This window comes from Sphaeramia orbicularis, chromosome 2 (assembly GCF_902148855.1).
Source record: "Sphaeramia orbicularis chromosome 2, fSphaOr1.1, whole genome shotgun sequence".
Lineage (NCBI taxonomy): Eukaryota > Metazoa > Chordata > Actinopteri > Kurtiformes > Apogonidae > Sphaeramia > Sphaeramia orbicularis.
In genome coordinates, this window is record NC_043958.1 from 26,614,141 (window position 1) to 26,632,169 (window position 18,029).

Here is an 18,029-nt window from a genome sequence, read left to right on the forward strand (position 1 = left end):
CTCTTGTTGAGGCATCCTCCTTTCCTGCCTGGTATTTACAGTGCTATTACATCCAACGTGTCCTTTAATTGCTTCGCAGATTTCTGGTGAGGCTTTAAACAACATTCGCACTATCGCCGGCCTGGGGAAGGAGAGGAGTTTTGTGGAGATGTACGAGGCCCAGCTGGATGCTCCGTACCAAGCATCCTTGAAGAAGGCAAATGTGTACGGAGCCTGTTATGGTTTTGCCCAGTGTGTTGTCTTCTTGACCAACGCAGCATCCTATAGATTTGGAGGTTACCTGGTAAAATATGAGGGGCTTCATTTCAGCCTCGTATTCAGGTGAGGCACTTAGAAATGTCATTTTTGTGACAGTTCCCAAATAAATTTTTCTTTAGATTTAACCTTTCTTAAGTGATTTATCCCCATTTATCATAATATTATCCCCTCCATTTTGCATTTTTTCAGTGATAATCAGGTATTTTCTGGTATTTAATTTACTGATCATGTACTTTAATCATCATGCTGAGATTACAGTTGAGGGTTATTATACCAAAAACAGAGAAAACTTAAGAAAAGGTAACTTTTTCCAGTAAAATCTATCTTTAATTGAACATAAAACCAAGTGTCTCCATCCACTGCCATTTATGAAACTGTGGGTTTTACTGGTGAATCAATGTTGTAGAAGATGATAGTGTTTCCACGTTTACTACGGAGCCTCTGAATGTGCAAATGGGTCATGAAAATCGGTAAATGATTTTGTCCGCTGATGGATATTTGTGTTTTTATGGGTTAAAGTAGGACTTTCCCTTGGTTTGTGGTGCTTTAATGCCCTTTTGTTTTTCTTATTTGACTAAAAATGAAGCATCTTTGCATAATGCTGGACCCAAATTTGTACAATATTTAGAAAATAGTAATGCAAATCTGATCACTATTGAAGTCAACACACAATTCCAATTTCACAACCTATTCTTTGAAATATTCAGACTCTTTAATTGTCATTTAAACATTTACATCATACCTGTAATGCAGAAATGAAGCGACCATGCATTGGACTCAAAAAACACAGATAAAACACTTGTAGACAGAATAAAATAGTTAGAACAAAAATGTATAAATATTAGGCCTGTAACGGTACACAAAATTTTGGTTCGGTACGTTTTCGGTTTTGAAAGCCAAGGTTTGGTTTTTTTCAGTTCGGTACGGGAAGAAATAAAACCCCTCAAAATGTCTTCAATAAATTTATGAATTTTTGAACATTTTTCCCCCAATTTTTGGACACAATAGAATATAGAAAAACAGGAATATAATTCTGCTGCTATAAATCAAATAGAAAATAAAATGAATTATTAATATTACTAAATGTATTTTAAACATTAGTATTGCACTTTTCCCTGACAGGTAGTTTTGAACAAACAACAAAAATCACATCACAGTTCTGTCAGTTCACATTCTGTTTAAAAATAACAAAAAAATTCCACATGAAGTGCAACATTAACAAGAGGACAAACTGGTATTCTCTTTAAACAAACTGAAGAGCAACTTTGACAACAAAAAATTAACCAAATTATTAATTTTAGAACAGATAACAAACTGTTTAGGACACTTTGTGTACGTGCACACATGTGCAGAGTGCGATTTGTCGGGGGGATGTTTTTGGGTTTTTTTTGGTCGGAGCTGGGGGGGTCCATAACTAACGTAACTAACGCTGGCGTGAAACTAAAGTGAAATTTTACATTCTTTCAACGTCCACTACTACCAAACTACCGTAGTTCCTAGGGGCCAAACAACGTCCGTTTTATTAACGTCTGTTTCCCCATTCTTGTCTTTCACTGGGACCTGAACTGATCCCAAACGGGATTGTAATGATGATGGAAGGTCTCCGGTCTCTTCCTTCCAGGTTCACATCATATTTGTTGTTTTTTTTGTTTGTTTTTTACCTTTTATCATCTGCTATTTTGTATTTTGGGTCATTGTGCACATCCTTCAATATGTCCGTGTGGAACTTGCGCGGATTTAAAGTTCCGCATCAAACAACGTCTTTCGTTCCTTTTTCTTTTTCTCATCATACTGTGGCGTTTCAGTACAGCTGTGTACCGAACCGAACAGGTGTGTACCGAAACAGTTCGGTTTGGTATGTGTGCCATTACAGGCCTAATAAATATCCCTAAATAAATAATGCATATAATAAAATCTGATAAAAATTAAAAACCAAAACACTGCACTTGTTAGACATTAAAATGTACTGTACTGAATATGTCCCAAGTTGAGAGGTAGAGTCAATATTGCACAGTGTAGCTAAGATCCTCCCAGTATATTGCACTGTTTGTCTGTTTTATCAGTGTTTTTATCATGAGCCCATGCAGCTGCAGCTAACATGGATGCCGCCATCTCACCTTAGAGGCAGTGGTTTTTCCTTTCCAGAAGAACCACTGCCTCTTCAGGCTAATCTGTTATCTCTCTTGCCAGAGTTATGGAGAAACCTCAGCAGAGATATTCCTTTTCCTCAGGTTAGGTGCAAAAACACTTACGTGCTTAGGGAAAACCCTGTCCGAAAGTAATTCTTGTGTCAGAATTGTGGCATAAATTCATGTTTCTTTTTCTGGCAGGGTCATCTCTGCCATTGTTACCAGCGGCACAGCCCTTGGCAGAGCATCCTCCTACACCCCCGACTACGCCAAAGCCAAGATTTCAGCAGCACGTTTCTTCCAGCTCCTAGACCGAGTGCCTCTTATCAGCGTGTACAACGACAAGGGAGACAAATGGGTATGGGGGCATTATGTTATCCTACATGTTATGCACTTTGCAGGCACAAAGGCACACTTATTGTATAAAAATAAGCCTTTTCCTCTTTTTTCATGATAAATTCAAAGATGAAATCCAGATAGAATGAGCAATTCTTTTATTGCTTAGCTTGTTAACCCTATAAAACCATTTATATCATATTTGCTAAGCCAGGGTCTGAGACCTATATACGTGATATGTGTTTTCTGTCCCCTGGTGGATTATCCTCCTACTGATGCCAGTAGAAGGGCTTTTTTCTTTTTGCCTTATTCAATATGGCCGCTACCATTAAATCATCCACACACTGTTTGTAGGAAAGTCTTTGGTAATTTTCAAAAAGTTACCTTAAGAAGAACTTTTTATATTGTTATTCTTTTTTCTTTTCTTTTTTTAAATAAGTACTTCATGTACTGAAACAATGCATAGTTACTTGATAATTGATTATTTATAGTACAATTAAATTGTGTTAAAATGCGTGTATCAAATTTGATACTGCAGGTATATAAGGTGCTTCATAAAAACACCCAATATATCAAATGTGATATGAAAATATATCGTAAACAAAATGGCATGGCAAAATGTTTTGTTTGGATATTGTTAAAAGGTCTAATAAACTCCACTAATAAATAAAATCTCAATTCCCAAAAAATAGAATTTTGTGGCTAGTTGTTCATGGGTCAGGTTTTACAGAGTTAATTTTTACATCAGTCATGGAATGAGAGATGGAAATCTGAATAATGAGGGAAACAAGAACAGAATCTCATTTTTGTATTATTTGCATACACTGGCCTTCACAGCTGTTTTAAGACAATGGATGTGTAAGATGAAAATCACCCATCAGTATGTCATTTTCTAGTCTAGAGACCTACCAGCTGTGGACAGAAGGTTGGACCAAACATGCATTTGCCCATTCTAACCTTTGTTCTCTCCCTCCTCTGTTGTTTTCAGGAGAACTTCCAAGGCAATCTTGACTTCATTGACTGCAAGTTCACGTACCCCACCAGACCAGACATCCAGGTCCTGAATGGACTGACTGTGGCAGTGAAACCTGGCCAGACGCTGGCCTTTGTGGGGAGCAGTGGCTGTGGGAAGAGCACCAGCGTGCAGCTTTTGGAGAGGTTTTATGATCCTGACCAAGGCAAATTGGTGAGAAAGACATCACGGCATAATTACCTAACTCATACACAAATGGATAAAAGTATTGGAAATTAAGTAAGAACATCTCTGGAGGCATTTTGCAAGCAAAGATAATAATTTAAACCAAACTAACCAATACAATGCAATAATATTTATGACAATATAAAACTATATTATGACATTTGTCATCATTGATTTGTATCCCAGATCCCTGTTAGAAAAGAAACACCTGAGTTCAATGTGTCCCAATACTTTTCTCCCAGTAGTATGACTTAGTAGAGCAATTATGCTACGAGGCTAACGACATGTTCGTAGGATGAATGTGTGACAATATGATGATTATATGACCTGCCACATATACAGGGTGAGTCAGAAAAAACGCTCTTTCCATTTAAAGAAATTGTACTGCTAAAACAGAAACACTGATTTTTCTTTTGACCATACAGTCATATTGATGTGGTTATTGAGCATGTCTGGTGATGTAGTCATAGATTTATTGCATTGCATAAGAGAGAGAAGGTCCATTGTTTATTGGGCACTGAAATACCTGCCAACACAATGTATGCCACAGTGAACAAACTTGAAATTGACAACAATTACAGGAGTCGGGGCTTTGCTTTCACACTCAGGACATAGGCCTACATGACAGTGCCCAGGGAGTTTTCGTCATGGCAAGACCACAGCGATTGCAGGTATTATTTCCTCATCGAGTTGTCTGTTTGGGTCAGGAGAGAGAGTGGCCACCTAGATCCCCGGACTTGACCCCCCTTGATTTTTTCTTGTGGGGGTATCTTAAAAAACCGTGTGTATCAGACTGTTCCACAAACTCTTCAGGAACTCCGAAATCGCATCACGGCTGAAATCCAAGCCCTACGACGAACACGAATGGCGAGAAGAGCTGTGTCAGAGATGCGACAACGAGCACAGATTTGCATCAATCTGAATGGTAGCCAGGTTGAAGGTCGTGCCGGACGACTTCGTGCGGCAAAACATTTTGATGGCGAGGTAAACATGCTGTAATGGTTGACAATTTCAATTTCATTCACGGTGGCATAAACTGTGTTGGCAGATATTCGGTGCACAATAAACAATGGACATTCCCTCTGTTATGCTATGCCATAAATCAATGATTCAATCGCCAGACATGCTCAATAACCACATCAATATGACTGTATAATCAAAAGAAAAAATAAGCCTTTCCATTTCAGTGGTGCAATTTCTTTAAATGAAAGAGCGTTTTTTCTGACTCACCCTGTAATGCAGAAACAAATCATATATTCTCAAATATAACTAAATTGTCTTATAATAAGCAGAAAATCTGGGAGGTAAGTGAAGTTTGATCGGCTAGTTTTTCAAAAATCTAGAACAATTCTATCCCTATTCTAATTGCAATAAGCCAACATTTAAGCAAACAATGCATATTCCCCTGATAAGATATTATGCAGACCATTTTTCTGACTTTTTATCTGTTGAATTTAGGTCTAAGTCACATTATCTTATTAAGGCAAAGCTACAAAACTAATCTCATTTTAAGAAAATAGATCTATTACTTTCTCTGGAAAAATAAGCTTGATAAGACCATTTCTCTTTTTAGAAAAAGTAAGACTAATTTTGCAGGAAGAAAGCTTTTTTATAATTTTTTTTATAGGAAAAGCATTCATTCATCAGTGCAATTGTTCAAACTCAGCAGACATGTTGTCAGGTTTTTTCTCTTTTTTTTTTTTTTTTTTTTTTAACATTTATTTAGTCTTTTATTTTTTTACAGACACACAAGAAGTGTGGTTTTATTTTTACCTTAAGAAACTGATTAGTTGTTGTTTGTTCAACTTTTATTTAATGTATTAGTTTTTCATGAGGAACGTTTAGATATATTTATCTTCATTATATCTGAAACTGTGATGTAACAACCTCCGTGGAAAACTGGTTGAAAATGAAAACAAAGTTGATTTTACTTCTAACTCTGTTTTGCATAAATTGCTCATTATACTTTTTATTTAGTTGAAAACTGTTGAATCAAAAGCTGCCCATATTTACCTATTGATGTTCTATCTTGCTGGTGCTAAAAGCTATTTTAAGATGGGATATCTCCAATGTTAAATTAGTGTCATGAGGTCCATCTGTACTTGAGTACAAGTGTCACTAGACATTATAAAGGGAAACCTACCGTTTGTCAGTGTCAGAGAATAATTGCTGGACATTCAGTGCACTTGGCGATTGAAGTATTTCTGACTTAAATTCATTCATCAGTGAGACATTTATGCTGACTCTCCTTTATTCTAAAAAAAGGGCACTTCATCGAGGATGGAGGTTTGCCTTTGTGCCAGTGAAGGATCACTGCCAAGATTCAAATGGCCTTAATTGAGTTGGGAACGGTTTGGAAAAGCAGCGTCCTGTTTCTCTGTCTGAGATTAAAAAGGGCAGTATCACCTTTACATAGTTAAGGAAGAAATTACAGAATAGATTGTAGTATGATAGTTCAGTAAGTGGATTGTATTCCCAGTCTTTCCATTCTAATAATGCTTACTTCTAATGGTAAAATCAATTGCTTCCTGCAGCTGATTGATGGCCACGAGTCAAGTCGTGTCAATGTGCCCTTCCTACGATCCAAGATTGGCATCGTGTCCCAGGAGCCTGTCTTGTTTGACTGCAGCATTGCAGAGAACATCAAGTACGGTGACAACTCACGGGAAATCAGCATGAATGAGGTCATCTCCGCTGCTAAGAAAGCCCAGCTTCATGACTTTGTCATGTCCCTACCAGAGGTACTATAAATAGTGTGGTTTCACTAATTTTTTTTTTTTTTTCTTCAGAAAACAGGTTGGCATATTTAATGTTTTGTCAGAGAGCTAGACAAATAAAAGCAAGAGAGGAAAATACAAAAAAAGCAGAAATTACAAACAGGGTGAGGGAAGGATTCTTGTAGTGGCACAATAAACAACAGTCAGGAATAGAAAGGAGCTGTCATATGTTGGCGATGTGACAGACAAGGCTGTGTGTTGAAATAAATAGGAGGAACCAGTGACAATAATTTTGTTGCCATAAAATGTGATGTGAATTTGTAGCCAACTTGACGAGTCGCAAAAACCAAAAATGCAAATGATTTGTATTGTCAGCAGGGGGTGCTCTAGCCTTCCCTACAGATAGCTCTAATGAACAGTAGAAGAAGTAGGGCTGGTGTTTTTGCTTTGGATATAGAAATGGTTGTAATGTTTTGTTTAGTTTTTTTTGTTCATGGATGAGACGAAAGAAAAATTCAGTCTCCTTACCTGTTAAATATCGGAATGTCTTCAAACACACAGCAAACAGCTGATCAATCACAAAACATTATGTTAAATGTTTGCCATAGGTCAGAATTATGCTCATTTACTCTTTTGTGAAACAGCAAAAACCACCTCGTATGAGTAAAAAAATATTTTTGCGATATTCTGGATGTTTTAATTTTGCTGATTCCATTTTCTAATTCCAGAATCCACATTTAAACCTTTACAGAATCACTGCTATTGAGCAATATCTAAGGGCATATGGTTGGACAGGTGGAGGATGAGGCATAGTTGATCTCTGTCTTCTGTCAGAAACAGAAATAAATTAGTAAATAAAATGGCATGAAACAGTAAATGCTTCAGAAAGAGTCTGTTCTCAACATAATATGCATACAAAACTAATTAAATGTTTATTTTATTATTAAATATTTATTGTTTACTACTCCAGATTTTGGCCTTGATTTACAATCACAGCTACTTCAGTATTCTACTTGGCCAGACATCATGTTAGATAGTTTGCAAATCCATGGCCATCATTTGAAAGTAATGTTACTGGAAAGAAGCAGTGCAATAAAAAAGTAATAAACTGCACACAAGTGTTGTATGACTATTTCAACACTTTTCTAATACATTTGGCAGAAATGAATCAAAACAGTGGAGAAACAAAGGTACCTAAAAGGTGTAATTTTATCTAAGATGAGCTATAATCATAGTTTATTAAACTGACATTAAAATGCATAAATCTGGCTTTAAAAATGTGAAAAAAATCCTACATATGTGAAATTATGTGCAATAACTAATGCAATAATCTTCTGTTCTGCAATAAAAATGCAATATTTATTCAATATTTATCCAAATATAAATTAGTGCGTCTATCAAACTGGTCCCTAAAATCAGGACAGAGGGGCTAAAAATTCCAACAGGATGTAGACTAATGTTATGAAGCAAGTGAGTTTGGTAGCACTTTGGGCCTATTTTAAAAATAAATATTTACTGAGATAAAAGAGATACTATTTTTCAGATAAAATACATTTTTATATTATTTTTATACAAAAATCTACATGTAACAGTAAAAGGACACGAAAATTACGTGCTATTATTTTTTTGAATATCTTTTTATTCTCTCACAGGTACATTCTGGGAATCGAACCAATTATACAAGGCAGACTGTTTCACAAAAATGGCTGCTGTTGCATAATCACTCGCAATTAAATGGGCAGGTTCCACATGTAACGCCAGTGGACACGATGGGTTACACATGAAACCTGGAATGAGACTGCCGATTCATGAAAAACCTACATGTCTGGATTATAAAAACCACTAGGATCATCAAATTTAACACAGTGTCTTTATTTATAGCTCTATATTAGACCATTTCAAGCCATGTTTTCTAGATAAAATGCACTGACACCTAGGCAGCTTTTCATGTCCCAATTATGGTCCTATTTTTCGGCCCCAATATTTTATTAAAAATTCATTAATTTTGGGATGGCTCAGAGCAAGAGTATAATTTTTTTTGCATTTATCTGAGGTCATCATTAGGTACATCCTGGGGGAAAATATGTCTAAATTTCTCTTTTATTATTGGGTCTAAAAAGCTGGCAAAGTGTCAGGTATCAAAATGAACCCAGTTTCATAGAAGCACCCAAATGCACTATTTTTATATAGACTTGGTTCAAATATATATACACGTACTGTTACCTAGATATAAATACTGTTACATACTGTTAATACTGCAAATTTGCATCTATTCTAATGTTGGCAATTTTTTATTCTACTGAGCTCTATTCTTATGTTACTTTGTAAAATTGTAAAATTTATATTTTATTTTCTTATCTTATTTTTAGTTTTTGAAATGTTATATTTGCTCTATTTTCATTTCTGCAGCACTGGTATTTTGTTAACATTGTTGCACTGAGTGGAGTAGCACTCCTAAGTAAATTGCACACACAATGACAATGAAGGCTCTTCTATTCTATTCTATTCTATTCTATTCTATTCTATTCTATTCTATTCTATTCTATTCTATTCTATTCTATTAAGCTCTGTTTAAAACCCAATCTCTGTTTAGTCAATCTAATTCCATTACTTCCCTTGGAAACTGAAAAGAGACTAGTCAGTACAAATATTCAAAGTTAATTCCTTGATAGAATGTTTCATTATCTGCTACAGAAGGAAAGAGTTGTGGTTCATTTGAAGAGTTCCTACTTTGAGAAAAGCGTGTTGGTACAGTGTAGCCAGTAAAAGATAAAAACCAAATCTACACAATGAGCCATACGGAGGCTGTTGGCAGACTTTTAAGCCACATTTGGCAGCTGTTCCATTCTTCCTGTTCAGCTCCAGAATAGCTTGGTCACTGAACTTTTATCTTACAAGAAATTCAACAAAATCATAAAACTCAGCTGGATGAGTCAGTCCCTTATCTCTTGCTGGAGAGCTTAATTCATTTACTCAATCTGCCTCAACAAAGACTTGCATCTACTCAAGTTTGGTTAAAACCGGGAGTTTTGGTGAATGAAACTGAGGTTGACTTTTCTCCACTCAAGTCATATTTTCAGCTGAGAAGCCAAAAAAAAAAAAAAAAAAAAAATCAGCCATTATCAGCAGTGAATTCTGTCAAAACTGCCCATTAACTGACAACATTCTTGTTCATTTTCCCTTCAGCACATAAACAAAAACAAACAAAAATCACAGCAGACAAACCAAACATTGCCTCTAGAAATGTTCTTTCGTATGTTAAAGTGGTGTAACAGTTTAATTTCAAACGGTGAAAAATTAAAGTAAATTAAGTTGAAATATATATATCTCCATCCATCCATATATATACTATAACACCCAATAATTTCCCCCTGGGATTAATAAAGAATTCTGATTAAGCGAATGTATAAAATGATATCACAATATCTGGTCCTTTTAACATTGATTTCCTGTTAAATAAATTTCGTTCTGTGTCCCTGCCTCAGAAATATGACACCAACGTTGGCGCCCAGGGTTCTCTGCTGTCTCGTGGTCAGAAGCAGCGCATCGCCATTGCCAGGGCGATCGTGCGTGACCCTAAGATCCTGCTGCTGGATGAGGCCACCTCTGCTCTGGACACGGAGAGCGAGAAGGTAATGCCTCAATGAATAATCAACAACACTTATGCTGCCTTTATGTGCTGTGGGGATTATGGGAAATAGTACTTATGAATGCAAAAAAATGCACATGAATGCCCCCTCATGTCGTATTTTCTACTGGGGAACTGGGAAAAAATTTTGAAACGTGTTGCTGAGATGAAAATAACCTTTGACCTTTTCAACATGACGGAGAGCAACAAAGGATCAATAGTGTATGGCAGGGGTGTCCAAACTTTTTTTAAAGAGGGCCAGATCTGATAATGTGGAGATTGCCAGGGGCCAGTGGTCCCTTCGGACGTTTTTTAAACAGTAAAAATTACATATAACCGCGATAATTTTAAAAACAACTTTATTTTCATTATCAAAATATTATTTTTTTTAAATGGCAATGTAACCAAATCTAAGCCACTCAGGTGTGAACAAATTTAAAACAAAAAAAAAAACAAAAAAAAAAAACATTTCTGCCTTCCTTTCACATCTGGAGTCAGATAACGTAGAACAAACCGTGTGGAGTATCTTAAACGTCCAAGAAGTTGATAAAAAATCTTAACCCCACATTCATTTTAAACATGACTTATATGAGTAATCATTACTCATATATTACTCAGTAATGCAAAGTCTGTTAACATTTCAGATGAAAACATATGACTCTTACTTTTGTCTTTCCCAGAATCATTCAGAAAGTAATATTTTGTGTCACATCTACAAGTACATAACACCAGCAGTTAGAGGCAACTAACCTGGCAACTTGGTAACCTGCCTTGGTGGTGAATTCATTGAACTCCCAGGTTCACATGAAGAGTCACTGTTGTGAGTTTAAAGCAGCTGGAATTTGCTTCACTTTTTCAGAACGCTCATTCCCTGCTAGCTTGTCGTATGCGTTAGCATGTTTTGTCTGCTAGTGTCTCTTTACATTGAATTCCTTAAACAAGGCAACAGTCTCTTGACAAATTAGGCAAACACAATCACCTCGATTTTCAGTGAAAAAAAAAATGTAATTCCCATCTCTCCTGGAAGCGGCGGCCCTCACTGTCAACTTTCGTTTTTTTTATTTACAGGCGCCGTGGTTAGAAATTAGCGAAAAGGGTTCACGGCAAAGTCACAGAGCCAGATAGAGTTAGAGTGGTGCTGCCACCATGAGGTGAAAGGAGAAACTGCATTTGGAACCTTTTATGATTCATGTACTCTGTTCAACAGTCCAAGTGGGCCATAAATAATACATTATAAAACCGAAGCTGTGGGCCATAGAAAATCTGACCGCGGGCCGTGATTGGCCCCCGGGCCGGACTTTGGACATGCCTGGTGTATGGTAAACACTGCTTTTATTAATGTTCTGCTGCTGTTAGTGGATTATTTTTGCACATGTATAGTATACAAAATTTGCATGCAAAAAAAACAATTCTACCCAAAAATACAAACAAAAAAAAAACCCTGGAGTTTGCGTGTTTACTTCGTGTGTGGGTTCTCTCCAGGTACCAAAGACATGCATTAATAGGTTAATTGGTTAAGCTAAATTGCCCATAGGTGTGAATGTGGGAGTGATCGATTATTTGTCTCTATATTTGTCATTGTACAGGGTGGGGAAGCAAAATTTACACTGAACATTTAGTTGTTTTTTCTCAGCAGGCACTACGTCAATTGTTTTGAAACCAAACATATATTGATGTCATAATCATACCTAACACTATTATCCATACCTTTTCAGAAACTTTTGCCCATATGAGTAATCAGGAAAGCAAACGTCAAAGAGTGTGTGATTTGCTGAATGCACTCGTCACACCAAAGGAGATTTCAAAAATATTTGGAGTGTCCATAAAGACTGTTTATAATGGAAAAAAGAGAATGACTATGAGCAAAACTATTACGAGAAAGTCTGGAAGATACTATTAAAGAAGAATGGGAGAAGTTGTCACCCGAATATTTGAGGAACACTTGCACAAGTTTCAGGAAGCGTGTGAAGGCAGTTATTGAGAAAGAAGGAGGACACATAGAATAAAAACATTTTCTATTATGTAAATTTTCTTGTGACAAATAAATTCTCATGACTTTCAATAAACTAATTGGTCATACACTGTCTTTCAATCCCTGCCTCAAAATATTGTAAATTTTGCTTCCCCACCCTGTATATATGTCCCTGCGATCCTCTCGAGGATAAAGTTCAGAAGGTGTACGAATGAAAAAAAAAAAAAAAAAAAAATGCTGTTTTACTCAAGTAGCAGGTCATGATAAATTGTGTGTCAGCCTTTTTTCATTTCGCTACGACAACAAAAGCCCTTGAACACAACAAACTGGTAATTTCAAATTCAGATTCATTTTCCCGATAGCACGTGAAGGCAGCATTAGGCTATGTTTACACATAGCCGGGTGTTTTGAAAAGCAGATATTTCCACCTCTCCAAAAAAACCTTGGGCAGACATGACCGTTTTCAGAAAAATCTTCATTTACATAACCCCGTATATCTACACTGTCAAGAGCATGGCAAGCCTGTAGATGGTTGTGTGGTGAGACAATCAAGTACCATTAACCAACCAGAATCCTGACAAAAATCACAACACAACCCTACTTCTGTTACTTCTGTTACTGCTGTTACATCCGTTACCCTTAGCGGTTCGCCTAGGTCGGACCTAAAACCAGTGTAGGCATTGGTGTAAGCTAGCACTGGACCTTCGTGATAGTCGTAGTTGTTGCAAAACTGCAGAGAACTCACTCTCCTCTGCTCCTCAGCATGACAGAGCAGTTGTATTTGGATATGCAAACATACAAAAAGTGTCTGCATTAACATAAATGCTACCACTACTCTAAATGCATCCATAACCATAGCTAAAACAAAATGAACAAATAGTCGCACATGTGTAGCAAATGTATTTCTGTCAAAAACCGTGATGTCCGTCCGAGATCTCACTTTCCCTCTGTTTACACGCAAACGCAAAAACGGAGATTTGGCAAATTCTCCATTTTGGCTGGAGCTTTTTAAAAACCGAAAACAATAGGCACAAATGCAGAGAAAAATCCCAATTTTGTCAGATACCTGGCTATGTGTAAACATAGCCTTATCTGCGTGCTAATCAACTGATCCGTGCAGCTGTTTGAGATTCTCTAGGAACAGAGGGCACGAGAGCAGACAGTTAATTATTATTATCATTAACATCATTATCACTCATCATCTCTATTATTATCACCAGCAGCTCACAGTTCAAGCCAACCCTCCAGTAGCGCCTCTTTAACGTGAATACGGTCTGTGGGCCTATGCAAAAGCTTTTCCAGCTCAAATGGATGAACCATGCTGAGGTGCAAAAAGGCCTCTGCAGCGCTCTGATCCACTGGAACATTCTAATGATAGTAATCAAGGCATGATTGTCAAATTGCCATAATTCTGCAGCTTGTGTGCATGTGTGGGAGAAGTGACAGCTTCTGCCTGCCACCTTATCCGTGTTTCTGTTTGACGCAGACTGTGCAGGATGCCCTGGACAAAGCCAGAGAGGGCCGGACCTGCATCGTCATCGCCCATCGTTTGTCCACCATTCAGAACTCAGACATTATCGCCGTCATGTCCAGGGGTATTTTGATCGAGAAGGGAACGCATGACCAGCTCATGGCCCTGAATGGCGCCTACTACAAGCTGGTTACCACAGGAGCACCAATCAGCTAACTGCTCAAGGAAGGTCGCCAATTAGCAGTGGGCGAGCAGCCAAGAGAAAAGAATGTACAGAGCAGCGTTACATAAGAAAGTGTGGAGTCTGGAGTATTCTTTAAATCACAAAGGATGTACAGAAAAGTGCTAAAAAAAAAAAAAAAGGACATTCTCTCTAATCACACCTCCTCATTCTTACAGTATTTATTATTGAGAAAAAAGGGAAAAGGTAGAGGAGGGAGGGGATTTGTGGGTAATTTTTTCAGATTGTTAGCCTCATTGCGTAATCGTTGAAGTCATTTTTTTCATTCATAGCCAATAATGCAAAATGGATCTGCAGTGTTAGGAGAGTAAAGTTATGCAGATATCACTATTTGGCCAAAAACATGACTTAGGCAATTATACTATGAGACTAACGATATGGTTCAGTGTGTTTCTGTTATTTCTGTTTGTCACATGTTTTGCTAAAGGAGACCCATGAAGTTGTTGCTGATGAAAACTTAATTTTTAATACATGTAGAAATAATTTGTGTATTGTGAACAAAGGTTTGCAATTTATATGGTGGTTGTATAAGCTCAGTTCAAATCAGTGTTATTTATATAGCACCAAAAATAATATATGAGTATGTCAACATTTCAAAAAGTATGATAAAGAGAGGAACTGCAACAAAATGTCCAAAACTTAAACTGTCCTAGTACTCCTTTGTAGTGGAAGTCCTTTATTGTTGTTTATGCTGTTAAAGCGTGGATGTATTATTCAGAACTGGATTCTGAAGCCCAATGAAAAGCTGCTCATTGTCACCTAATGGCTCTTACAGACTGTGAGATTCCTGCTTTATAAACCTCTTTGCAGTCACATAGTGCAACACGGATGCAACAAACTTGGGTGCAACATTATGCAGACTATACATTTACTGAATCTCAGTCTGACATAGGTTAATGTACAAGAATGGTGCTATGAAGCAAAGTTAATAATCATGTGGCTATAAAAGTGGTATTTGTACAATTAACCTTATAATGCCAACGTAGCATATTTGATACATGACTTTTGAAGTCCTCAACATGATCTGTGTGATATTTTTTTTCTTGAAAAACCTGATGTATACAATTAGATACATGCAATACACAGATAATCCACCAGGGGGGAGGTATTCGTTCCCTAGAGGCCTTTCCAGTGACACTACAAGACTGTCATTAGTGAGGAAGGTGGCAGAACTTTGCCAATTTTGAAAAGGAATTACCAATTTGTTAGACATGTTTGTTTTATACAGGGTGACACAAAAAAAACGGGAACTTTTTTAACAACCCAATAAAACCAAGAGTGATGGAAGAAAAATATTTTATTCATAGTAATTGAAACCTTAAAACATGCCATTTAAGAAACAATGATGGAATTTTCATTTTTTTAAAAATTACAGGGTGACCCAAAAAAACGGGAATTTTTGAAGTGCGTATTGGCAGACATGAGCAAGTGGCAGCACTGCGAGACAGTGACCTTGAGCAAGTAAACACACCCCCATTTTAGTAACCATTGGCGGCTGTGCGAGAATTGTTCGGTAACCGTGTGATCTCAAGATTCGGTAACGTTCCCTGGCCCCCTAGATCGCCAGATTTGTCCGTTTGTGATTTTTTCTTGTGGGGCTATCTCAAGAGTAAAGTGTACACGACTCGACCAAGAACTGTGGATGAGTTAAAACAGAGAATTCAGGATGAAATTCACAGTATCCCAGCTGAGATGTTGCAGCGGTCAATGAGGAATCTCAACAGTAGATTTCAAGAATGCATTCGTACAGGAGGACGCCATCTACAGGAAGTAATTCTTAAAAAATGAAAATTCCATCATTGTTTCTTAAATGGCATGTTTTAAGGTTTCAATTACTATGAATAAAATATTTTTCTTCCATCACTCTTGGTTTTATTGGATTGTTAAAAAGTTCCCGTTTTTTTGTTTGTTCAAAAATAATATTTAAGCATTGAGAACCTATGCATCAAATATGGTACAAAAACTGAAACTCATACATGGAAATTGATTTTTGAAAAAAAAAAAGTTTTCGGTTGTGCAGAAGGACCAATAAAGGCTCCAGTTTCAAAGAACTGGAATTTTCTGTTAATGATTTAAAGGTTCAGGCTTTACAGGGTTAAACCTCCAAACTTCAAAAAGAGGCCAACTTTGGGTGTCAGTTTTGCAACAGACTGTTGAGGTTAGTATTTTTAGCTGCATTAACCTACATGCCATGTTGATTAATGTGTCATTTCATACTGATTTGGTTGTGAAACAAGCATAATTTCACATTGAAATGATCAAACAAATGTTCTCATCAAGAGGCTTCTGTGAACCTTGCTCACTGTGCAACACTTTTTATCTACCACTGTATCAATATTTTTTTCCCACTCTTTAAGATTTTATCCACAGTCCCTATCTGCACCTCCAACTCAGAGAAAAGGGTGGAAAAATGTTTGGACAGTTTGACAAGTTTAAACATGTTAGTCCTCTATGTTATAAAAACTGATAATAAAGAGTCATTTCTAAGCAGTTTGTAGTGGTTGGTGTCCGCCCAACAATTTTACAGATGTAAAACTGTTGTTTTGCTCCATTGGCAAAAAAATTCATAAATATCCAACCATTTTCTCAATAGGAAAAATTCCAAAACATCCTGATAGAATAGACCTTGTTCTTTCCACAGACAACTGAGCATGCTGACTATAAAAATGATGGTTTGGGCCTTTTTTTTTTTTTTTTTTTTTTTTACACTGCTTTCTTTGTCGTTTTTTTGTTTTTACTGTTGTTTGCAGTGTTGTGGTGATTTTCCTTAATTTGTTTTTTACTGTGTTTTTACAGAGTTTTGACTGTGTAACTGCTTTTTGGAGTTCACCCAGGTGCCAAAAAGCAGCTGGACTGACTTAGAAAAAAAAGAGCCCCAAAACAAAAACTACTGGGCCAAAATTAAAATACTTGTTGTTCAGTGTGTTCCAGTTCACAGTTCATGATAAACATCCTAAATCTCTTATTGTTGTACATTCTGAGTGCTTTATTTAGTAAAAACCTGTAAAACTTCAATTCCTCTCTTTGTCTTTTTCTGTTATTCACCGTTTTGACCTTAAAACACACAGTAAAGCAAAACTACTGATGAAAAGGAACACAAGCACATACTCACAGCAGCTTTTAATGACACTTCACGGCTGCCCGTTTCACTGAAATAATGTCTTAGGGGTTAAAGGGTTAATAATGCCATACTGTGTTTTTTTTTTGTTTTTTTTGTATGGTGTTACAGCATGATTAACCCTCCGGTATCCTGTCCAGCAAGGCCCTTACTAAGCACCAAGTGTGCCATTTTTGCACACTTGTGGAATAATGTCAAAAAAAATTTCATACAGTTTGTTTTTAATTCTTTTACACTTTTTTCTATTTCAACAACTTGAGCCATAAATAAAAATACCAAATACTCAATAATTGTCACATTTTTTTAACCCTTTAAATGTCATGTTTGTAATGTGAACAAACCATTTTTTGGATGCAAAAAACACAAAAAATAATTTTTTTTCAATATACTACATAAAAAGTGGATCACATATTATTTGATTTTTTTCATCTTGGCATATGTCAGTGATTAACTCCAACATTGGTTAATTTGCATTACTATTTTTGGTGCAAGGTCAAATGTTCAAAAATACGAGCATCTGTCACCAAGTGTGCCAAAAAGGCACACCTATAAATCAAACTATTAAGTATTATATATTGATTCATTTTTCTGCTCTAATTTGATTTTATTTTTGTAAATCAAGGTCCGTCCTAATCATACATATCAAATAATCATTCATTTTAGATTTTTTTAACCCTTTAAACGATCTCTTTTCATCAAGATGTCACTATATTTTGCGATGCGAAAAAAGCCTAAATATGTTTTTTTTTTTTTTCAAAATACTACATAAAAATTGGATTACATATTATTTGATCTTTGCAGCCTGGCATATGTCAGTGATTAACAACAACATTAACAATGTTAATAAATTAATTTAGACCCTTATCTCTGAAATGAAGCCCAGATATCAGTAAAAGCAGGATTTATGCCTTAATGGCTTATGGATTAAAAACAGTGGTTATAATGGAAGAAATAGTGCATT

At 36.4% G+C, this 18,029-nt stretch overlaps 1 protein-coding gene across 1 annotated transcript in view; it reads left to right on the forward strand.

Annotated features, from left to right (window-relative positions):
• LOC115436613 (bile salt export pump-like) overlaps positions 1-13,959 on the forward strand; it is a 66,520-nt gene extending 52,561 nt beyond the window's left edge. Inside the window, 6 exon segments of the mRNA XM_030159512.1 lie at positions 80-321; positions 2,589-2,745; positions 3,712-3,909; positions 6,456-6,662; positions 10,124-10,270; positions 13,725-13,959. Of these exon segments, the coding sequence (XP_030015372.1) occupies positions 80-321; positions 2,589-2,745; positions 3,712-3,909; positions 6,456-6,662; positions 10,124-10,270; positions 13,725-13,925 (1,152 nt within the window). The 3' untranslated portion in view covers positions 13,926-13,959.
• Positions 13,960-18,029: the final 4,070 nt, after the last annotated feature.